This window comes from Protopterus annectens, chromosome 2.part2, assembly GCF_019279795.1.
Source record: "Protopterus annectens isolate FY-2018-M chromosome 2.part2, PAN1.0, whole genome shotgun sequence".
NCBI classification, from domain to species: domain Eukaryota; kingdom Metazoa; phylum Chordata; order Ceratodontiformes; family Protopteridae; genus Protopterus; species Protopterus annectens.
The window spans coordinates 817,753,254-817,779,159 of record NC_056730.1 but is presented as its reverse complement, the minus strand read 5'-3'; the positions used below and the strand labels follow the sequence as shown (position 1 = coordinate 817,779,159).

The 25,906-nt window shown below is 38.7% G+C and overlaps 1 protein-coding gene across 17 annotated transcripts in view; it reads left to right on the top strand.

Annotated features, from left to right (window-relative positions):
- The window catches only part of MEF2C (myocyte enhancer factor 2C), a 797,870-nt gene that overhangs the window by 525,547 nt on the left and 246,417 nt on the right, over positions 1 to 25,906 (top strand). For all 17 annotated transcript variants that reach the window (XM_044064162.1, XM_044064167.1, XM_044064168.1 and 14 more), the window contains one exon: positions 15,090 to 15,293. In XM_044064162.1, coding sequence (XP_043920097.1) covers positions 15,090 to 15,293 — 204 coding nt within the window. The remainder of the gene's footprint in view (positions 1 to 15,089; positions 15,294 to 25,906) is intronic.

Here is a 25,906-nt window from a genome sequence, read left to right as displayed (position 1 = left end):
TTAGAGCAGAGATGAGACTGTTTGGGTTGAAGTTTTTTTTTATTTCTGATTAATCAGAAGGAGGCCGTAAGGAAGGTTGGCTGATGGTCACTTAGGGTATGCAAGAGGTAGCTTGATTGAGATGCAAGGGTGGGGTTGCTTACCAAAATCCAGTCAAGGATAGATTGTCATTTGGAAGATTTGTCAGTCCTTGTTGGGGATGTAATGAGTTGGTTAAAACTCATGATATGGGATGATGGATTTTGTGAGGAGCAGTTAAGCCAGTCAATATTGAAGTCACCCATTAGGATTGTCTCTTGTGGAAGGGAACTGGAAATCCAATGTAGTAAGTTTTCCAGAGTGGGAATATTGTTTACTGGTGGGATTTAACCACCTATGATGTTTATGTGTTTTTTGGGGTTAATTTATAATTCTGCAAAGATAAGTTCAGCGTTGTCAAAGTCAGGAATGTTAGAGTCTAAATGGTCACGTATTAGGTGATTTTTAAATAATATTGCTACTCCCCTGCCCCTTGTTGTTTTCCTTTCTCTACGTAGAAAGAATATTGTATCAAGGGGCTGCCATTATTGTCAGGTTTTTAGTCATGTTTCTGTTAATATTACAATATCTGGGGAATAAGGGAGAGTAGGGCATCCAGGTCATGAACTTTATTTGCAATATTTCTTACAGTCATGTTAAGGAGGGGGGAACTGTTTTTTTCTGGTATAATGGTCCAAAGTTGAAAGTGTTAGAGCTGTTTATTATGTCTGGTGGGGGAAATGGGACCAGGATAATGGTGTATGTCTTCGAAGTGGTTTAACTGATTGAGTGAGTGTAAAAAGAGTTTGACAAGCTTGTTAAGCAGTTTGCCCTGTTTCTGAGAGGTGTGGGATATATTTTTTAGAGGATGGAATTTGTTTAAATGTCGGTGGTAGAGAAAAGGAAAAGGGTTGGAGCTGTAGTAGTTTAATGGTTTGTATAGGTGGGTAAGTGATGAGGTTTGCCAGGGAGGGAGAGTGTTGTATTGAGTGTAGTATGAGGTAAGGGAGCATAAGAGTAATAACACTGAACTAGTGAAGATTTGGAGGAGTATTATGTGTAAGTGTGTTTTTTAATGTGAAGCATTTTATTAGGGTAGCTTGAATTTTATAGTGTAGAGTATAATAGGTATATTGAGGTAGGTGGCAGATAAATGTATGTGTAGAGGTTATTGGCTGAGTAATGAGGTAAAACGTATGTGTAGAGGTTTGTGTGTAAGTAAGGAGATTTAATTTGCAGGAGGGGGTGTAAATGTTTAGCTTTAGTACTGATATAGAGTAGGGAGTTTATAGTATATTCAGGTGTTGGAGTTAATTAGCTGCAGTCTGGATTGAGATTGGCTGTCTGTGGGGGTTCTATAAGGTATAAATTTAATTGAAATGGGGGTGGGTGGAAATGGGGGTATGGTAGGTGAGTGGAGTGAGCCCAAGCGTAGTGAGGGTGAACTGACCGGACTGGCACTGGCCCCTTGTGTAGCTCTAGAAGCTACACCTCCTAAAATTGGCAAGCTAAGGTAATCAACCCATATAGCTTAGGCTACTGTAGCAGTGACCAGTCTGAAGAGGATAACATAGTTGTGTAAGTAAACTTACCATAACATTAGATGCTCAAATTATCACTGCTGCACTCCCTCTCTCCATCCCCTTGTTTCTTGGTGTGTTGTTTTTGCTGAAGTGTGGATTTTTATTTTCTGTTGTTCCTAGCTTTGTCCTTTCAAAGCTCAGCCTCCTTTTCTCTCTTGGAATGAAAGCTCTAAAAGGCTTAGCATCCAAACCTTTCTTTTTTAGTCTGTTCAGCTCAAGCTGAGTAACAGTTTGAGTGTGTGGAAGGTACCCTGAAGCTTTGAAAGTTGGTATAACTTAGGCTGCTGCAGCAGTGATCATTCAAACATATTCTGTTATGGTAAGTTTACTTGCACAATTGTACTTTCCACCTGGACTTACTCCAACCTATGTTGGATGGTGCTAGTGAAGAGACTGAGGCTCCTGATGCAGCATTCTATTGTTGCATAGGAGTGTTTCTGTTTTAAACCTTAATTTTTTCATCACCTTTGCATGCCTGTAATGTCCAATGGGTGGATATCCAATGGGAATGTATAATTCCACCTTCATGGGAGGTTCCCAAACCCTGCCAGGAATCAGCCTCATGCTCCATCCCTGCCAGGAAAGGAACATCCTTCCTTCCCCTGCCAGTGCCTCAGATACCCAAGTTGCTAATCAAAAGCAGGTCACCTGGGCCCTAGTCATTGCTTTGTCCCATTATATCACAGTGCTGGCTACACTTGAACAAGATATTTAGAAATATTTATTGACAACACTGTTCCAAAGAGTCGTAGACAGTAGTATATAGAGTGAGGTTTTCAGACCACTGAAACTGAGCTGCTCAGCCTGCTTACAAGACAGTGGTCTGCGCATATGCTTTAAATAGTTTCAGTGGTAAATAGAAAACTGTTTGAAGGATCAATCTGCTCTCTTCTTGATCTGTACCTTTGCATTCAACATTATTTTATTTGGTTAGTCTTCTCCAAAACAGATGACTTGCTAAAATATGTGACTATAGGAGTGTGTAATAAGTAAGTGCATTTGACAGGAAAGTATAATTTGCATGTACCTAAATTCTTTGCACTGCTCCAGCCTTGCAGATACCTTAAACAAAAAGGAGTAGTCTGGCTGTTTTGCGTGTTTCTCCTTTTCAGATTTTTAAGATGGATAACTTTAGTGGTACTCAGCTTTTACAGCATGTTTCTTTCATTCCTCTTCAAAAATATTTTCTAAAGCAATGAAATGTAGCTAGATATGTATCTGTACTTCTGTGGTTGATAGAAGCTTGTGATGAAACCAAGTCCATTTATAATTCTAAATGTTGATTTTCCACTGTAATGCACACCACAGTGTCTTCTTTTTTCTCATGAGTATGGTGAATGAAGAGCTGCATCACAAAATTATAATTTGTATTCATTGTTTTATGAAAAACACACTTTCATTAAAATATCCAGATCCAGCTCATTCCTCCATTGAAATGTTACCTCACGTTTATTGTACAAAGTAGATATCCACAAGTTAAGTAGTTCTTAAACTTAGGTGTTCAAACCACTCTGCTTACCATGTTACAGGTTATTTCGAAATGTGTGTGTGTTGCCATATAACTGCTTGCTTGTAATGCCATGGAATTTAATTGTATGCTGTGGGACCTATACCTATTAGGCCCCCATGATGAGGCTTGCTTGAAGCCCCTTAAATGCTTTAATATATAGTCGTGCATAGCGTTAGTTGATTACGCTTCGATATTCAGAAAAAGGCAAACCAATTAAGTGCCAGAATGGCATACAACCCAACCCTAACAAATGTTAAATACTTCCTACTTACGTTGTTAAGGTCGGGTCCCATGCTAGCCAGTAAAATCTGCCTATACTGATTATCAAATGACAGGCACAACAAAACATTTGTTTCTGCCTGCTGTCTGTACCCTTAACATATCTCTAACTTCCTGTAAAAGAAAAAAAGTTTAAAGAGTTGATAGAATAACAGAATGTGCGTTTACCTGCATAATATGAAGAATGCAAATGCTGAAACTGAAATGTATGCCATTATTTAATGACTTCAAGCCTCAGTGGTATGTTCAAAAAAACATATATTTTTATGAGGAACAGGCCAAAAATATGAAGCAGTAGTCTGGACTTCCTGCGAAAATCTAGACAGCTGAGAGGTATGAAAGGTGGGTGTAAATGTAGCAAACTACATCATGCTACCCCTCTAACAACGCTCATTAAGTCTATTATGACTTTGAAAGACAGGGAAAACACTTGGTGACTTTTTCTCCTTCAAATAATAGTACATGGAGCAGATAAAGCTCCATGCACTGCAATAAATGATGCTGAGCTGACCGATCATAACCCCTTATTATATGTTCTCCGCATAGATGCCAAGATTCACTTCTTGAACTTCGCTGTCGAGGTGAATTTCTTGGCATCCATGTCTTGAATGCATAATAAGCTGGCTATGACTGGGGAGCCGATAATAATCCTCGATTTTAGAATATATCGATTTAACCTATGAGGTTTGTTACTTGAAATTAAGTCAGAGGTGTATTATATGAAAATTTTGATTAGGGAGTCTTGAACTAGAAGAAAAAAGCTAACATCTGGTACCAAAACAGGACATTTGTTATAGCTGGATAGCTGAAAGCTTTTTGAATTTCTTATATAGCTCTTTAAAATAATTTTAGAATACCTGCATAGTCGCAAATAATTTGCCAATTTAAAGGTATAATGTTTGTCACAGTGAAACAGGAAATAGGGATGGGTATTATTAAAACAACACAAAAAGTTAACATTTTGCATATATAGATGCTAACTGTTTACGTCATATTTAAACATTTAACTTTTTGCTTATGTAAATGCTAATTGTGTATACTGTATTTAAACATTTAAATCTTTGCTTATGTAGATGTTAGCTGGGTATATGCTATTTGAACATTGACTGTACTTATTTGTGGAAGTTGGCAAAATGAAAAGTTCTTGTATAAACTTGATGTGAAATGAAAAACAAAACTCTTCAGTGATGTTTGAACTTATATTTCCTGCAGTTTGTCTTTAACATGACAGTTTAAAGGTAGAGTAAAATGCTGTGGGAAAATTAGTGGTATTTGTGAAAATCAGAGGAGACTAGGGTACAAGCTGAACTGATTTAAAAAACTGCAAATAGAAAGCACTTAGTGCAGTATAGTTAAATTCATTGCTGTACTTGACCTTTGAAATGCTTCCCTTTTCAGTTTAAATGAAATAGCAATGCAATATATTTTACTGTGAAGTCAATGTGCTCAGTGAAATTAAATATGTACTGTTTTTTAGGTATTCATACCAATCTGCTCCTGCTGCTCAGAACTAAGTAATGCAAATGGTGCTGGTATGTGGTGCTGGGAGTAATAGTACATAAAGTGCTAGCCTGCAGAGACATCTCTGAGTGCATAGAGAGTGGCAGGTGGTATTAGAGAGGCTTTAATGTCACATTTCCCATGGCAGGATCAGCTAGGAGTCAAAGAAAAAGCACAGAGAAAGCATCACCAACATCACAAATGCAGTGAAATAAGAAAAGGGGGAAACTAACAACTGCTACTGTACTTGGAAAACTGCATGCCATCGCCAGTACTGTAGCATATGAAGAGCAAAAAGGAGGCGAAACTAAATACTTGGTTTAATTTATTTATTTTTCTTTCTGTGCCACTAAACAAAATTAAGCCACTGTATGACCCAGTTTGGATTATAACAAAGCCTCTAATGGATCCATAGGATTACACAGTGGACCTTACTGCACAATATACTATGTTTTGTGCATATTAGTAACAGTAAAAAAAATGTCTGTTTCTTTTGTGTATATTTTAATCTCTGTCCCCAGCCTCATGTTTAGATTTTAAATATGAAAGATTTCCTTTGGTTTAGTCTAAAGCTAAGAAACCTAGGTGAAATTCAGAAAGTCCACCAAATATCTTGGTTTTAGTCTGTACCAAGCTGCCTGGCCTCACCATAACTAGAATTTCTATTTCAAAAGGGGACTTCTGATGACACCCTCATAAATAATTAGGTAGTTCAGGATTCAGTGGAAGTTGTAAGTCTGCTTAGTGCAGTTCTTCCTCATATAGGTATGTAGTTGCCCCAGCTGCCTGATGTTTTTGTTTGCCATGTAAGGATAAATGGGGCTACTAGATAGACTCAGTGTATATCTAGGTACTGATATTTAATACAATCACAGCATTCAAAGGCTGTATCTACTGCAGCTGCACAAAGCAATAGTAGCAGCAACAATATGCTACTGTTTTCCATGCACTGACTACACATTGGCATGGATCATTGAGTCATACCTGTAGCTAATGGTTACTAAAGAAAATTTTGTGAGCCGTGCATTGGGCCAGTAGAATGCAATAAGCATAAGCAGCTTGTGCAGAGTTACATGCCAGTTGTAATAAGCACCCAGACATCATCTGACTAATAATCAGCCATCTTTACTTGTATTTTTAATGTAATATTTTTCTGTACCTTGCCTATTGATTTTTTACTAGAATCCTCAGTATATTGTACAGTAATTATAAAATGTCAGGACTCATAATGTAAGTGTGCTCAGTGATGAGAATGCCTCCTTTTAAGAAACAGTTTGTGAGATGTCACTGAGATTTGTGAATTACATACCATTCGGTGTATTTTTTATATTTGATCTGTGCATTACTAATAAGTGAAACGTTTGACTCTGGAGTTTTTAAGTTTACAACTTCCTGTAATGTGCATATAGATGAGTGAGTGTATGAGCATATGTATACCTTGGGTTTATAGACAAATGGATTTTAGGAATATTATTTTGGTGTATGGGTAGTTTATATTTCCCATAAATATATATGTCTATATATTTATTCAGTTGAATATGTCTATGTACATTAATTGGTGTGTGTGTGGTAGTCTGTGCACTTTCTGTTTACGGATATGTACAGTGTGTGTGTGTGTGTGTGTGTGTGTGTGTGTGTGTGTGTGTGTGTGTGTGTGTGTGTGTGTGTGTGTGTGTGTGTGTGTGTGTGTGTGTGTGTGTGTGTGTGTGTGTGTGTGTGTGTGTGTGTGTGTGTGTGTGTGTGTGTGTAAATATGTGGAGTTTAGGAATATGTTTTAGTTTATGGGCATTTTCAATTTCCTGGAAAAGACACCCACACAGATATTTATATAACAGATATTTATATACATACATACATATATATATATATATATATATATTTATATATATATAATGTATATATATATATATATATATATATATATATATATATATATATATACATATATATATATATATATACATATATATATATTTTCCCTCTCTCTATTTTCATATATATATATATATATATATATATATATATATATATATATATATACATATAAAACATTTGCTGGTCAAGGACATATATTGATATTGATAAAAGACCGACCTATTTCAGATGTAACCTGGATGCAGTGTACATAATTTAGACGCAGTATTGTGGGTGATACAGTGGGTAATGTTTTTTTGACACATCTCTTGCCAAAGTAGAAATATATGCAGCATATTGCTAGTTAATATAGTGTAGCATGCACTGTTTGTAGATCCACACTATTATGCTTTTGAGACACGGATGCTAAGAAATTCACCTCGAGAGTGAAACTTGAGAGGTGAATCTTGACATCCATGTTTAGATGAGAATACGAAATAAGGGGTTATGATCAGTGGCACAATCATAATTCTTTGTAGTAGATGGAGCCTTATCTGCTCCATGTACTGTTAGTTACAATGAAAAAAATCGGTAAGTGTTTTGTTAGCTTTGAAAGCCATAAAGCACTTAGCAGATGCCATCAGAAAAGCAGTGTAATGCTGTGCATCATGTTTATACTAAACCTTTGGTGCCTCTCAACTGTCCAGATTATTGTAGAATGTCTAGATTATTGTTTCACATTTCTTGTTTGTTCCTCATAAAATCTGTGGTTTTCGGGCAAACCACTAAGGATTGAAGTCACTAAGTAATGACATAAATTGGAGTTTCAGAGTGTGTATCCTTTGGAAAATACATACTAACTCATCCTGTTATTCTAGCAACTTTCTAAATTTATTAGAGGAACATAGCGACACATTACCCATGCAGACAACAGGTAGAAACAAATCTTTTATTTTTGCTGCTGTCATTTGCTGGTGAGTACTGGCAGATTTTGATGCCTGGCACTAGGCCTGACCTTAACAACTTTAGCAGGGGGTGCTTAACATTTGTCAAGGTCAGGTCTTGTGCCACTGTAGCACTTAACTGGTTTGTCTTTTTCGAATATCGGAGCATAATCTCCATGCTCCATACACTAAATACATATTAATTCTTTTCTGTTCTGCTAGCCTGTTTTAGAATAGCTAGAGCCGTAACTGTCATACATGAATTAAATGTGTGTACTGATAATCCCTAAGATAAATAAATATGAAAAGATAAGGCATGTCCTAACTGAGTATTAAATTATCACATCAGTATATGGCCTAAATAAATAGAATATAAGAGTTTTATTATAAAGTTAGATTGCAAATCACAGAAGCTCTCATCCTGAAAACAGCTTGTGAAGTTTTGCAAGATTTTTCAGCGTACCTACCATAAATTTAGAAAATGATGACTTAGGCATTGTTTTCAAAATGCAATGAAGAAAACTAAAATAGTTGTGAAAGTGCCTTAACATTTATATTAGACAATAATATTTGTTCCATGTACCATGGTTGATGTGGTACCTAGCCCAAAAACTGAAATTCCTTCACTGAGGAAGCGTGTCTTTTCTTGCTATTCCTACAAGAGCAAATTAGACCATAAAACTGTTGACCATTGCTGTACATATATATAATTTGTCTGATTTATGGAATATGAATAAAGGAAATCAAACTGCCAAAACAATTGCATTTCATTATACTTTTCTCTTGCTCATGCTAATTCATTTTCCTAATAGCACAGCATTTGTGAATAATTAATTTCCATCCCAGCAGTGTAGTCTCTGGATCAAGCACCAATCAAGGCTAGAAAATGCAGTTTGTCTTCATTAACAAATTAACTGTTTGGTAGGAGATGTCATTTCAGTACCCATCAGCCTTTGAAATTCTGTTTTCGGTACCATTGTAGACTGTGTGTATCTGTCCATCATTTAACTCAAGCATATGACTAATTAGATATGATTTGATGGCTTGCCCTACTGATTAGCTAGCTCATGTGCTAATGAAATTGAGCTTAAGAAAAAAAAAAAGACCTGCATTAATTTTTTTTCCAATTAATGAATGCTTCTGAAGTGCAAAAGTCAGTTTGCTTTAGCTGCTAGAGTTTTATAAATTCAGAATGTCAGCTGATAGTGTAGTTTTTCAGGTCTAAGCGAAGCTTTCATTTCTATATACAAAAAATTAAAAAAAATGAAGTAAAGTTGTGAAGCAATATATTAAGCATTACCTTTTTTTTTTGCATTCAGAATGTCTTATCCTTGACCAACACATTCTTTTATGTGAGCTGTGTTTATCCTGAAAATGAAAATTCATAAACTACTGTATTTATGTTCTGTTTTCTGTTTTGGTGCTGCCATTTATTTCAGCTGGTTTGCCACACTTAGTAATTTGACTTGTCTTAGTGCACTTATTTAAATGTTCGTTATAACTAAACACTATGACGCTTGATCATATCAGGGTCAGTTTATTTGACAATCTTTAGGTTTTCTAACGTTGCCGTACTGTCATTTTCATTATTGGACAGTATTACATTATAAAAGAAAAGGTTTCGTTTTCAAGTGCCACTTTACTGCTACAGCCGTATGGAAGAATTTATGTAGCTATGACCTCCTTAAAGCATGAGTGCGTGGATGATCATGACACTTTAAAGCGTCTTGCCTCCTCCTGCTTTAAGCAGGTAGTCTTTTTTGCTGCTTACATATGGGGGAATAAGCTAAGTACTGAATGCATTGTTTGTTGGATAAAGGTAGGTAGGTGTCATGGAGAGGACAGCACTGATGCCACCTGGTAGTTTCTTTAATCAGTTGCATACTGTGATTTAGAATCCCGGAGCTTAGAATATATTGCTGTATACAGTGTGAGGAAGATGACCAGGGAGGACCTTGGATGCTTTTCTAGATCTATTTGTAGTTCATTTACACCAAGTAAGGTATGTCAGTGGTCATCATGAAGGAGGTTGTTTAAAATCTGCATTTTTTTATTTCATTTAATAATGTTTTTTAGAAGGGCAAATAAGAATCCATCTGTTCATTTAATAACATTTTTCTTATCCACTGAAATTAATTTCTTGCACTTAAGATTCTTTCTCCTTATGTGACCATTGTCTCAGAAGGACAGCTGACATTTCACCGCCATTGTGCAGCCACCATTTGGGAATGCCTATAAACTCTTTCCTGCTGCTGTTTGATTACCAGGTGGGCAATAAGTTATTCTGAGCACACTAAAACACCTGGCATTAGGACTCCTAAAACGATCGCTGGATACAGACACTTGTCTGCTCACTGGTGCTTGTCTACTTCTTGTTTTGAGAAATCCTACCATTTTTTTCAGCAACTGCCTTCTTGGCTTTATGCATGCAGTGATCTTTACACTGACAAAGCACAGTCCTGTACACTTTCCAGGATTCTTATTGTGGTCTGTCCCTATCTTCTTAGTTAGAAGCTGCATTACTGTCTTCTCCCAGCCTCAGCCAGGTGATATTGTGGTACTGGAGCACCAATTCTCATCCTGTGAAAAAAACAGTGAAAGCCCTCACTGGTGTGTTTTCCCCAGCACGCGCGTGCACACACACACACACAAACACACACACACACACAGACACACACACACACACACACACACACACACACACACACACACACACACACACACACACACACACACTCACACACACACACACACACACACACACACACACACACACACACACACACACACACTCACACACACACACACTCACACACACACACACACACACACACACACACACACACACACACACACACACACGCACACACATTCTTGCCCTGCTAACAACTTTGATCTAATCACTTTACTTGCTCTCTAGGGTTTTCAACACTGTGAGTAGAAAAAAACAATTTTGTTTTAGCAGGCTGGTATAACCATCAATCTGATAAGGAAGACATCTATTGGTTGTGAGTGTCAGGACTCAAGACTCAGGCTTTCGGTACAATGTAACTGACCTGGCTCTTTCCCAGGCTGGTAATTCCTGTGCCTTACCCATAAAAGCTGCAGCAGTTAGCACAGAGGACTAAAGCTCTGACTTGTTAATGAGCTGCTTCCCGTGCCAAGGGTACAGGGTTTGAATCATTCCACCTAAATTTGCTTACTGTTTGACCTTGAGCAAGTCACTTGACCAGACAGCGTTTTAGGGCATTTGGGAATTTGAGCTTGGCTGCTTAGTGGTCTCCTGGATTGCATGCCTACCAACTACCTACAAACCTCTTTCTCCATGTCCCATTCACTTCTATTTCTTCCCACCATAAAAGCTCAAGACAAAATTGGAAAATGTCTTCGGGTTGTGATTTATATTTGGGTAAAAGGAAGTGCTGTTTGCTGTTCTAAATACAACAAATACATCATAAGTAAATTTGCCTTGTCACTGTTTACCGCCTTGCTTTATCTTTGTTGAAGTTTTATTATTTTTGATGATGATGATGATGATGATGATGGCAATAGTGATAATGATGATGATGATGTATAGAATCTTCCTTGATTAAGAAGTGAACCCAAACTATGAGGCTGAAAGATGGAAACCAGAGTGAATGTTGTTCCATCCTGTTACTTAAACCTTGCCCATTCCGTCAAGAATGTCTTCCAGCCAAAAGAGGTGGGCCTTTGAAAAGCAAATTCTCACTGCAAACAGGCACAATTAACATCTGTTATGCAATTTCTGAAATAATTATATCTTGGGTTAATGTTACTAATGCAAAGGCTTTACCACTCTGTATTACATTTATGCATATTGGTTTGTAACATTTATCAGTTTAACGTTGATGTATCTGATGTATCTGTTTGTTGTATTCTATGGAGTGCTTTGAGACTTGCTGTCTTTGTTGTATTGCTTTTTTGGCCCATCATGCCTGTAAAGGGTCTTTGGACCAATGTATTTTCCCAGTTGCAAGCTATAAAAATAAATAAATAAGCACCTTGCAGTGCCTGTGTTGTTTAGGCTAGTCCATAACACAGCCCAATGTTCAGTATAAACATGATTTAATAACAAAGTCAAAATGTTGGAGGAAGAAAGCCCTTCAAACATTTTGATGATTCAAGCCTTGAGGTTCTGGACTTGGAGAATATATTAGTTTCTCCCAAATGTGAATGGGACATAAACTTCTTTAAAGGCAGCTCTAATTAACCCAAAAAAATAAATTTACTAAAATAAAAATAAATTAGCTGTGCTGAAATCAGTGGTGGAGCCTAAACCAGTTCCAAGCCAAAAATGGAAAAAGATCGCCAAAGCAGAAAACTCTTTGCTGCAAAGGCACTCAACGCACATACTCACTAAGAATAAATAGTTCTCAGAAGAAAAAGAAGAAGTGGAGAACTTTATGTTGCACACTATAATCATTATATCATCTACTACTAGGGTGGCCACTAATGCTTGTCCAGAGCCTACATTCTCCTTCCAACACCACTTCATATGTCCTCTGTTATTCTTCCAGTAAACTGTAACTGGCAAGCCTCCCTCTAAAGAACATGACCAATTTGTTCTCTTACTCAAGAATTTCACTTGATGTCTCTTACATGAGAATTTCACTTAGAATTGGGGTAAGGACTTTCTGGAGGGGGGCCATCATTCATCCAGCCATGAAGGTGCTTCATGTCCTCACTAGCATCCCAGCAATGAGGGTATTTGTAATGGCATTATTGGGCAGGGGTAAGTGTGATGCACATCACCAAAGAGGTCTTTCTCATGTAGGTACATACTTCTGGACACCAAGTTGAAAGCTACCACCAGATGGTAGCATAAGTTTAACACCTATCCCCAGGCTGTGCATTTGCATCACCTCCCTCACCTGAAAGATTATACCTGTCTCTGCTCCAGAATGTGCACACCCCCTCTGTTAAGTACTTGAGATGAAGTACTTTGATGCATAATGTGGCAGATTAAAGCATCAGCTGCATCAAGGAATATATTAACATTAAGTCTAATGCCTGAAAGGGCAGTTTTATAACAGCACATGGGCTGTTAAATAATTTTATTTTATAGGTTCATAGGTAGGTACTAGGCTATCGGCGCGAGGGCCTATGTAAGCCTAGCCAACAAGGTTCCCTGGCTTACACTACCCAAGAAAGTTATTTTCCTGTGCTGCTGTAGAGCAGAGACACAGAAGTGATCCCCGGGGTGTATTTCCTATTTCCCATCCACTCATCAAGATTTTTCTTGAAGAGTGCTAATGAAGAACTTTGCTTGACATCGATGGGTAGCCTGTTCCACAGTATGGGAAGTCTCTGGGACAGGAATCTATCCCTCCAGCATGTCCTGTTTATTGTTGTGACAAGGTTTAGGTCCCTAGACCGTGTAGCTCAGAGGGATTGGGATTTCTTTAGGTGTAGTATGTCCAACAGCTCTGGGTTTGACATAGCTTTATATGTTAGGCAGAGATTACCTCGGAGTAGGCGATATGCTGTGGAGTAAAGCTGGAGGTTTTTGAGACAGTCAGAGTAGGGCATTTGTTTGAGGCCAGTAATCCTCTTTGTGAGGTACTTCTGTGACCTTTCCAGCTGCTGCAGATGTCTTGTGAGGTACATTCCAAAAGAGGCGTTGTACTCTATAATGGGTCAAATGAGTGTCGAGTAGAGGGGAACAATGACCTCTTTTTTCCTGGATGAGAACCATTTTATGATGAGGTGTGCCACACAGAAGGACTTCCTGACTACTGTGGCAATGTGACTATCAAAGGACAGACTACTGTCCACCTGGGTCCCAAGGTCTCTTATCACACATTTGGTGTTAAGTAGACTTGTGTCTATGTAGTAGTTCATGGGTACAGAGTTTTTACCAAAGGGGATGACAATGCACTTTTTGGCATTGAGCTTGAGGCCATGGCTCTGACACCAGGCATCTGTCTCAGCGAGCCCCTTCTGTAGGATTTCCACATCATTTGGGGACTCGACTATGGTTCCTAGTTTGCAGTCATCTGCAAACTCCATTAGCCAGAGGCCTTCTGTGTTAGCCTGTACTTCAGAGAAGTAGATACCAAACAGGAGAGGTCCCAGGACTGAACCCTGTGGTACTCCACTTGTCACTGGTTTGAGGTCAGATTTGGAGTATGCAACTTTTACAGTGTGGTTTCTGCCAGTGAGCCAGTTGGCAACCCATCTTGTGATGTAGGGATTTATACCTAGTTTAGTGAGTTTAGCTATAATTTCAAAATTGGGGATGGTGTTGAAAGCCTTGGCGAGGTCAGGATAGGCTGTGTGAACCACCTTACCCTCATCTACGGCTTTGGTGACTGCCTCAAAGAAGTCAATCAGGTTCAGGAGGCATGATCTGCCTTTCACAAACCCGAACTGGGTGGGATCCAGAGTGTGGAGGTTACCAATGTCTTTGTTTATGAGTTCCATGATGATACGTTCCATGGCCTTGCAGACTAGGCTCATCAGGCTAATAGAGCGATAGTTCCCGGGATCAGTGGTGTCTCCCCCTTTGTGGAGTGGGATAACTGTTGCTGTACGCCATTCAGTGGGCACAAAGCCTGATGTGAGGCTATGATTGAACATGGTGCTTAGATGGGGAGCCAGTTCATTCTGAAGTTCATGAATCTGAATTTTTCATGTTATTTATTTATTTCTTAGTAAATGAAAACATTTGAAAAAAATAATGGCATACTTCCAAGATATTTTTGCTTTTTGGTTTATGCCATCCTTAGTTTATAATAACCCATTCTGATTCTACTCTTAACAGATACTGATCTTCTGTATCTTGGCGAAGGTCAAAGAAACTATGATAGTCCTTACAAGGGAGAATATCTTAGTGTAGGAAGAATTACTTTTATCAGTAAAGGTAATTTTTACTAATGTTGGCCATATGAAGTTATTGAAAAATCTATGACAACATGTTTTCTTAGTGATTAAGAAGTTACTAGGCAGAAGATCAACACCTGTTTGTGATATGCCTCAAGTTTCCTGTGGAAACTGGCGATTTATGACTGAAATTATTTATGCAGAATGTTCTAACAAGCCTGTTTAGTTTTGCCCACTGAACGTTTCTACTGAATTCATATTTGTCTTTTACGAAAAAAAAAAAAAACAATGTTGCAAAACGTTTATCAAAGAAAATTGTACCTTCACTTTCTGATTTACCATCTAGTTTCAAAATTTTTGTTATCTTAAAAAATGCCTTTTTGGGAAATCTCAGCGTCTTAAATTTGTTGCAGAACATATAACTTTCCTAACCCTAGTTTATATTTCAACTGTGTTTTTCTTCATTGCTTATAAAATGCAGTTTCCTTAAATTGATTAATTCTTAAATTACTTAGGTATGAAATCTGTTTAATAACAACTGTTTGTCTTGTCTTCTAGGTGACATTTACAAAAAGAAAGTTTGGTTTAATGAAGAAAGCTTATGAGCTGAGCGTTCTGTGTGACTGTGAGATTGCACTAATCATCTTCAACAGCACTAACAAATTGTTCCAGTATGCAAGCACTGACATGGACAAAGTTTTGCTGAAATACACTGAGTACAACGAGCCTCATGAAAGTCGGACTAATTCAGATATTGTGGAGGTAAGGCTCAGTTTCATTTGCATCTATGAAGATAATCGTACAATAGTGAGTTTTTTTTTTTGCAATTTTGTAAAATGCTTAACATATATATTGTGACAGTCCTTAAGCCATACAGATAGGTCTCATTTAGAAGACTTAAAAGCTGCAATGATAGCCCTCTGCACAGTTAAGAAAGCATCATTTTAATACTGCTTGTCATTCTGAATACCCTATTTCTGTGTGGTCATAAACTGAAGGCATTCTAGAGTAAAGGAGTTGTAATAATTCCAGCTGTGCCCTAGGTGTGCATGTGTGCCTCCTGTGGAAGGTTGGGCGCTGGGCTGGCAACTCGACACTGTAAAACTCCACTGCTTAGCAGCCCTATAGAGAAACACTAATATAGCATGATATTTCTGCTATGGAAGGAAACAACTTCAATGAAGTCATCAACATTAAAATGGTTAACATCAGTTAGATTAAGAAATGTGGAAAACTAATGGCTCCTTATTGAAAAGTGAAGAGGGTGGTTCTAGGATTATGTCTTAGTCTCCAAAATCTCAGCTAAAAATAACTAATAGGCATGAATGTTGCTCAGGATCCTGGCAACAGTCCATGCTGACATACTGTTATGTTACTGTTGTCATATTTTAAACTGGTTACATTCGTATACTTTTCTTCAGTATAAAACCATGCACTCTCACCTATTTTGGGAGTCTTTCTCACTGGTGTCTTCTGATTGGGCAACTTGGGCTGAAGTCACCACCTGGTCCACAGTGCTCTGGAGCCAGGAAGCTTTTCTTCCAAATCTGCTAGGGCGAGAAAGACCCAAAGATAACATAAGTTTATGCACTCTTTATACTACTGATGTCCTTGTGTTGAAAGCAGGGCATTGTCTTTATGGGACTAAGCACTTTGGATGACTAGCTAGCAACAGGCTGCCTGCATGGCAGGATATCCCAATAGCCAGGAATGCAACAGTGAAACTACTGGAACATCTACAATATGGAGAGTTCCTAACACGTGTACCTTTCATGTATGCTGTTTTGCAAGCCACGAATAACAAATTTGGCCATTGGGTATTCTGACAGTGGCCTAAAAATGGCTATCATTATTTGTTCTTCCTCCCTTAACTGGAAAAGCTGTGAATGCTATTAAGTATAGGCATAGGGATAACAACATTGTTTAACAATACGCACAGATGTGTGCACATCAGTCATCACCTAGGTGTACATTTTATGTTTTATAACATACTTAATCTGCCCTGTACATACTCTTCAGAAGCAAAATCTTTTGCAGAAGAGCTAATAAGGCAGATCCTAAAGCATTTGGGTATTTTATACATTTCAAAGCTGTTCAGTCTTAGTTTTATATAAAGTTATTCAATATTCAGTATTCAGTAAAGATGTTTTGTCCTTAACATAGTGCAGTGTGTCTTTGTAGGTGGTTGGCATCTTTTGATTTGTGCAGTTGATGTTTGGTTTTGGCTAACTTTGCATTAAGAGAAGAAGATTAAGAATTTTCTTAAAGGTGTAGCAGAGAAGCTGAGCCAATTTCTAAAAATTTGAAGTGGAATAACACAGAAGTAATAATACACGTTTATTACAGAGGCTTGCAATTGAAAATATAGCATTAGATCACTTGTGTGTAACTTGTAGTCAGTCACACTCTTTTTCTCTGCTACACCTGTGCTATGAATTACACTATCAACAGGACCCCCCCCCCCATTTTTCTACTGTCACTTTGTACCACTTAATTGAATAGGTGGAAATGTGAGGATCACTGCACTGAAGTGGAAGGGATTGCTATGGACAGGCTATAGTATGAAAGCACAGGGTAGATAAATGATCATTGTTGAATCATTGATATGGTTTGTAAGTGTCTGATACCAACAAGTTGAGCTACATTTCTGTGGGAATAATGTTTTTGGTTTCTTAATGATGTGCTAAAAATTTATAGACTGTGGATTTTTTTGGTGAGGGGGCAAGGGGTGTGTGAAACCAAGGGGCAGTTACACAATGACTATTAAATAATCAGTATTGTTTGAGGGGGGGCATTGAATGAATACAAGAGAAGCCAGTAATAAGATGAAGTGTTTTACTTTCTGAATTATATTTGTGACTACTTCCTAGTCAAAGACTATGTACCCTCTCATATGGGGCACATTTTACTGAGGCAGTAAGTATACAAAAGGAGATACAGTTTGTTGTATTTTAAGTAGTGCGGTGAGGACACAGGCCACATTTTGGCTTTCAAGTTCTTACTTTATTGTTATAATTTCACAGCCTTCATAACACAGATTTCTTCAGTGTTAGTTCACCGCAAGCATGCATATTTTCAATTTTCCTTGCAGGAGGTGAATACATAATTCCTAAAATCATGAACCTATTTTACTTTGACATCAAAGGAACTAAAACCGCTATTTCAGTATTTATGAAAACAATGTTTTCTCTCATTTGAAATGTTATTATAGAAAAAAAAAAGGAAAACATAATGTGAATTGTGACCATACAGCATAGAATTGCCTTGTGTTCTTATGAAGTTGGAAAGTTGCTATAGTAAAAGGTTTTGTGTTGCCATGAGTTTTCTGGAGGATATGAAGTCTGAAACTTAAATGTCTTGTCATTCACTTGACAAATACCTTGTTTAATTACTACTGCCCTTTACTGCTTGATGTTTTGTGAAAAGCATACCTTTGTTACCACAGCTAAACTCTCCTTTATAATGTAACATATTTTTGTATATTGTAATGCCAAGACTTAATATTGTTCTTTTTACTGTACAGTTTGTGACTTATCTCTGCATATATTTGTAACTAAGATTTGAACTTTATTTAGGCCAAGACTTAAACTCTGATGGAACTATTGTATGCTGTAATTGTCTTTGCATTTGCCATCTTTGCTTCTAAATACACTCCTTCTCTCACAATGTTACACTATTCTGATACTGCTGGCTACTTGTGTAATCACCTTGTATGAAAACCAGATGCTTATTGATTATCAGTACCCAAATGGCCGTACTATTTCACCAGATGTAAAACAGCCCACCTTTAGCCATACTAATCACAATGGGTCCAACTCTAAGCCTTGCTCACTCTTTTAGCATGCAAACCCCAGGCACACAAGCTCTAGAGCCAAACAATATTACAAACGTTTAAACAAACTCCTGAAACCTATCACTAAGTATAGCCCTAGTCTTATACTTGGTGGTGACATTCATCCCAACCATAGCCCATTCATCTCTGACATATATAACCCCTCTATCTGCCACCAAAGCCACAAAACTACAATTAGTAGACCTACCAACTCTCTCCTGGCCTGTCATCTCAATATTAGAAGCATCAGTAACAAGGTACATGAACTGCATGCACCCCTGGCTGTCCACTCTCCTGAGATTCTCTGTCTATCTGAGACCTGCTTAAAACCTACCACAACTGATAATGAAGTGTTACCACCTGGGTATAACATTCACAGGCTAGACCGTGCTTCTAGGAAGTGGGGTGGGGTAGCTATACTCTATAAATCTGCATTGAATGTGACCATAGATGTTAATCAACCACCTCAAATTAATAACTCAGAAATCCTGGCCACTAAATTGCAAATTAACAAAAGCAAATGCATCAACATTATCTGTATGTATATTCCACCGGGTAATAATATAGCCACACTCGAACATACCCTACACTGGATTTCATGTCATTACGTTCAAGAAACCCTATTACTTGGTGACTTTAACATAGACTGGGCCACCTGTTCCTCAGAATCCCCTACCACCCACATCAACCTGCATGCATTTACTCAAATCATAACCACCCCAACCTGGCTAGGTAATCCCAAACATAAAGAAAGCATACTAGACTGGGTACTTGTAAATAGTAACCCCCAACTGTACACTGTTGGTATCCTCCCTCATGATCTGAGTGATCACCTTCTTGCTTATATAGTTAAGCAAAAAGTCATTATTCCTCATCAATCCTTACTTAGGAAAGTCAGAAACAAAGTAAACTTTGACCCTGTCAAATTCAAACAGGAACTTTACTCCTGTAACTGGTCTATGTTAAAACACCTCCCCTTAGAAGAGGCAGTTGCATATTTTAACAATAGATTTCTTGATATCCTTGACTTGCATGCACCTGCCCGTTCTAAGCGAACAAAGGCAAAAACTGCCCCATGGCTGTCTAAAGAATCTAGACTAAAAATGTCCAGCAGAAACAAAATCTGGGCTGTATGGTGCTCCACTAAAGACCCCTACAATCATGTTAAATACAAGCAAGTTAGGAATGAGACTAAAAAAATCCATTCTACAAGACAAAAAGTAATACTACTGTAATTTACAGACAGCAAACCAGAACAATCCTCAGAAGTTTTGGGCAGGTCTGAATAATCTACTCCGTCCTGGAAAAAATGTCTACCCCTATCCCCGCTGCTACCATTGATAAATCTCCTGAGGATGTCTCAGACAGTTTTGACCATTTCTTTACTGAGACAATTCAAGCACTAGCTAGCCAATTACCTCCTAGCTCCCCTGGCCCTGATAGTACCACCCCTATAAACCTACTCTTGTTCAGCTTCCAACCAGTGTCCACGTCGCTTATCCGTACCTTACTCAAAAAATTAAAACCCACCACACTCTCAGCTGATTAACCCCTTGCTGAGTACCTTCAAAACTCAGCTGATGCCATAGCCTATCCAGTATCTATACTAATTAACTGCACCATAGCAGAGGCAAAAATTCCCGCCATTTGGAAAACATCCTATGTAATCCCACTACATAAAGGAGTTTTTTCCACTGAATTCTCCAATTATAGAGCAATAGCTATACTTTCTCCACTAGCTAAGATTATGGAAAAATGTATACAAAAACAACTCATGCACCACTTAATTCAGAATCACTTCATGGCCAATACCCAACATGGTTTCCGTCCACACCACAGCTCAACCACAGCCCTACTAGAATTCACCAATACCATTAATAATAATCGTAACAATAATCAAATATCCTCATCCCTCTTCTTGGATCTTTCAGAGGCATTTGAAATGGTGGATCACCAACTTCTGATTCATACCCTGCAATCTTTCTGTCTAAATACCAGTGCCATTCAATGGTTTAAATCTTACCTCAGTGGGAGGCAGCAGGCTGTCCTCTGGCAGAACAAGCTCTCCAACCTATTACCTAACACCCTTGGAGTGCCACAAGGCTCCCTATTAGGACCCCTACTGTTTTCCATCTTTATAAACAACCTATATACAGTCATCCCGAATGTCAGCTGTATCGAGTACACTGATGATTCCACCCTGATTTGCTCAGCCACATCTCCCTCAGAATTAAGGTCTGTTACCGAATACACCTTTAATACTATAGAAACCTGGCTCTCCGAATGTCGATTGTTGCTAAATCCCAAAAAAACTAAAATGCAGTTATTCTCTTCAACACAAAGGTCCACACTGTTTACCTTCACCATAAATGCAAAAGATGGCACAATAATCACCCCGACTCCTCTACAAAACTGTTAGGAGTAATAATTGATAATAACCTAAAATTTGACCTTTGTGTAAACCAAACAATCAAAACCATCAATAAAAAACTAGGGTCACTGTATAGAATAAAAGCCTTCCTAACCCCTCCAGCTATGGTTGCCATAGCTCGCTCCCCCCTGCTTTCAACACTTTTATATGCATCCCCCCCTTCTCTCTAATCTAAATAAATCTGTACTTGATAGACTCTAAATCTGTTACAACCACATTGCCAGTTTTGCCACTGGCCTACCTTTTAGAACACATCATTGCATCAACCTTAAACAGCTTGGGTGGCTAGAACTTCCCAGTCTAATCCAATATAACCTTTTGATTATGGCTAATAAAATCCTCTACTATCCAGATAACACACCAGCTCTTAAAAATATGATCACCCCCCACAACAATCCAAGACTGCTCTGATCCTCAAACAGACTACAAATTAAGACAATTACAATTAACAATGTAGCCGGTGACTCCCTCTTTGTAAACTCTGCAGGCAAAGCATGGATCCTTCTTCCAGCTAACATTACTTTGCTCTCCTCCCTATCCCAATTCAAAGCTAAACTCAAACAACATCTGGCACTAAACTGGATTTGCCACTGTAACAAGCCTGGCTAACTCTTAACATGAATGTATATAATCTATTAATCACATTACTGTTATGTTTTCCCCTGACTATTACCAGGGGTAACTCAAACTTGTGATATTGAATAGTTCATGTCTGCTTATGTCATTTATAAATATCTTATCTGTAATATGTCTTCTTTGTTATTACTTATCTGTCTACTTTGGTAATATGCCTTCTTTGTTATCACTTATCTGTTTACCTTGGAGCTTTTCTCCCCGGGCCGCCACTGAAAATGGACATTAATCCAGTTGGACTATCCCAGTCAACAAATGTAAAAATAAAATAAATAAATAATACAATTGTGCAGGTATTCTATTACTTCTGCACCTAAAAGCACAATATAATTATGGATCCAGTTTTCTGTTTTCATCCGATTCAACACATGAGTTGTCAAATCCAACCAGATCTGACTTTGGCACCACCTCTGAAGCTTTACAGATCTAGGGCTCTGACTCCACACCCTTCTCTTAATTCCTTACACTCTACCTTAGTACCTCATATCTCATTTGTCTCCTGAAACAATTAGATGTGTTCTGCCAAGGCTCTTATTCAAAAGTGTATCCTTTATTGTTACAGCCTTTTTCATCTGCATCTCCTGTCATACCAAGAAACTTGTCTCTCCAGTTTTAGGTCTCCCTTTTTTTCTATAGTCTACAAAAAAAAGTTTCATTAGTAGGTTGTAGATAGCTCTTAGGGCTTTCAAGATGAATTTATAGTTGATAGATTTTTTTCTTATATAATCAAGTATTGAATGTGTACTTGTTTTTCTGCATTTTAGATTTCAATGTAGGTATAGTTAGCGTACTTTAATAGAAAGATTTTTTTGGTATACTTTTCTAAACAGTTGAATAATTTTCTAGTGTATTTTCATTGTGCAGCTGGTTGTGTTTTTTCCCAGAATGTCAGACAGTCAGAGATTTAAAAAGAGTGCTAAATGTGGGCACAAAATCATCCCAGAAGACCTGCACTCACTGTGTGTCTATTGCCCATCTTGAAACTGATTGTGAAGCCTATGCTTCTTTCGGCACTAGAGCAATCTGAACGTGAAGGAAAAAACTTATTGTCAATGTCCTTCTTCCTACCCAGTCAGGGTCATCCTTTCAGCTGGCTCTCCTTCCCAGCAAAAAGCAAGACAAATCAAAAACCAAGAATAAAGACAAACAGAAAGAGAAAAGTGACAAAGAAAGACTAGAGAAAGAGAAAATAGAAAAGGAATATTCAGAAAAGACCAGAAAATGGTCTGTGGATGCCATGGTTTCAGTTGGTCTGGATCTGAAGACTTCTAGAAAGTCAGATCCATCAGTTTCTCTGGTCAGATCTTCTTCTCCTTGGCTACATTTCTCCCCACAGCCATTGAGTCTGAGGCACCATCCAGTAGTTTTACAGGAAAAATGATATTCGAGACCAGCTTCAGTGTCTTCTTTTGTTCAGTCATCCAGAAACCTGATGTCAACAGAATGATAAGAAAGTTGCTGAGAATGTAATTCCAGCTTGGGGTTCTCTCAATGCTGTCTCCCTTGAATTCACTGAGTACCAGTTTAACAACCCCTCATCTTTTTCTCAAGTCTGTGTCTGCCCTTCGGAGCCAACTATCCTGGATTGGACCTGTACCAGGATGCCTTTGTCAGATCTGACAGCCCATGTTACTTTGACTGTAACAGTATTCCTTTCTCTTTTGACTTCAGTAAGCTTGGATCCCGAAGAGACTCGGAATAGAAGAGTTGGTGCTGGGGCTCAAAAGGATGGGTTGATGCCAAAATTATCAGAGCTTTCTCTCCCTCTCTGGGTCTCAGTCCTTGACAGCACAGATCCAAGATCAGCTTCAGGGCCAAGTCCCATCAGTGCCAACAGATCTTCTTCATCTTTTGAAAGGAGGAGACCTCATTTGGGGCCAACTGCAGCTTTGGCCTTCCAGGCTTTTTTAGAGAATCTTGGCTGTACCAAAAAAGAAGTTGCTACCACAAAGCTTGGTTCCACCCAAACCTCAACAGGATTCTGCTACTTCTTCTTCTTCTCATTGTTCTGTCTGACAGAGACAGTCTGTTCTGCATGCTATTATGGCTGCTTACTTTGTTAGCTCCTGCTCTAATTCTGAACCATCTGATCACCCACCAGTACTGATTTACAGGAAACTGAACTGCAAGCAAAAGCACATAGACTCATCTTCAGAGTCTTTTATGGAAGATACAGATGTGAATGATGAAGAAAGCTCCACTAGATCCCCCTCTGAATACATCACCTTCAGTGAGATCCTTGAAATAATGAAACAGCAGGGTAATGGACATCTGAGAATCCTTTTTCCAGAAGAGGCCATGTTCTTGAGCTTTTGTTTTGGGTACAACCTCATCCTGGGTAGTATCACCTGTTGTTCCTCTTATTGACCTCATGACTTAGTGGGCATGGAAGTATCCTGATGTGGTGGAACCAATTCTTAGAAAAAGCAAAATTGTGGCAACACCCAAGGATAGGAAGCACTAGAACAGAGATTCGCCACCAGATGCCGTGGTGGTAGGAGCAGCCACTAGGAAGGAATTGTCTGAGGAAAGTTTCTCTGTACATCTGCCTAATAGGGATGTCTAGGGCTTTGGACAGGTTTTTAAAATGGACATACACTTCAGTGACTTTTACCCACTGAGTGCTCTGAGTCCTGAACTATTTAGCTCTTGTCACATGATTTCAGATAGACTTGACCAAAGAGATTTCCAAGTCTCTCTGTCTCGGGTAATGTGTCTGCAGATATTCAGAAGGCATTGGACTCCCAGATTTCTGCCCTTCAGTCTATATCAAATGTAGCCATGTGACTGCTCTCCAGCACAGCTGATGGTACAGCTAAGGAGCAAGCACCGTCATCACCATGCATTGTAACACCTGGATGTATCTTTGTGATTTTGGGAAAGACTTTAAGATGTCCTTCATTAATGCCCTGTTTGATGGACCAGTGGTAAAGGACACCCCACAAAGGGCCATCACTATTAATCAGAGTGGTAGAAAGAAGATGTGGTTCTGCAAATTATAAAGTTTTTACCAGGACACTCCTGAAGATAAATTTCCTCCTGGCAGAAGAGAGATAATTCTAATGGATGCCACCCTTGAGGCAGAGGAGGACAGCACAGTCAGGACTTTCATGGTCCCTTCACCAAGAAGCCCTACCAGTGCATCTGAAAAGTTGCCCTCTTTAGGCATTCATGGGGCACTTGTCCATACACCTACACGCCTGGCAAAATATAACAACAGATTCCTTGGTGCTAAACATAATTTCCAAAAGCTGTTCAATTCTCTTTTCCCTTACCCAAGAAAAAAGTATGAGATTCCCAATGTTCCAGCCAGTCAATGGGAACCGGCAGTAAATTTCAAAGTTGCTAGAGGAATTAGTCATCCACTTGGTAGCCCAAGACTAGTTACAGTCTGGAGTCTACTCAGGGCTCTTTTTAGTACCAAAGGGGACCCCAGACTCATTCTAGATCTGAGTCATCTAAATCAGTTTGTAAAGCATCAAAAATTTCAGATGGTCATGATTCAGTCCACTTTGCTTCTGCTGAAGGAAGATGACTGGATGCACTCCATAGGTCTCCAGGATACATACTACCAAATAAAGATAAAGAAAGAGAAATGCTTCATGAGATTTTTCCATTTCCAGCTGAAAGCCAATCATTACCAATTCAAAGCACTGCCCTTCGGTCTGACCACAGCCTTCAAGGTGTTTACCAAGGTAATGGCAGTGGTTGCAGAATGTCTCTCCCTGCTAGGGATCCAAGTTTACCCATAACTCGAAGATTGGCTCCTCACTTCTACCTCCAGTGATCTGCTGCTTTGTCATCTGGACCTTCTGCTTCACCTAATGCAAAGTCCAGGAATTACGATCACTCTACCCATGAGCCACCTAACCCTGACACAACCAAAAGAATTCAGTGACTGCACCTTGACTCAGTATTACAAATTGCCAGTCTACCTCATGCCAGAATACTCTCCCTGCATCTAACAGCTACACATGTACTTCATCACCCATCACCCCCATCAGGTTAATTCTATGACTTTTAGGTCTGATGGCCTCCACAATTTTAATTATCTTGCAAGCCAGATTTCACATGAGAGTACTCCAGTGGACCCCTTCAGTGCAATGGTCTCAAAAGATTTATCCACTGCACGTGAAAATTTGCATTACTCAAACATGGAGGGAGCACAACATTTGGTACATAGAATCTCCATCATTGACTGAAGGACTCTCATTCCACATGGATCTGCCATTTGCTGTAGTAATACATTGGTGCCCTGTCTTCTAGAGTGGTGGGAGCATTTCAGAGGGAAAATGGTCCAAGGTACCTGGCTAAATTTAGAGGCCAATCTTCACATCACTGTCTTGAAGATAAGGGCAGTCCTCACAGTATTTCAGGCATTCCAGGATGTCCTTGCCACAAGTATGATTTCCATATAGACAGACAACATGACAGTGATCTAGTACATCAGCAAACAGGGAGGAACCCATTTGTGCCCAC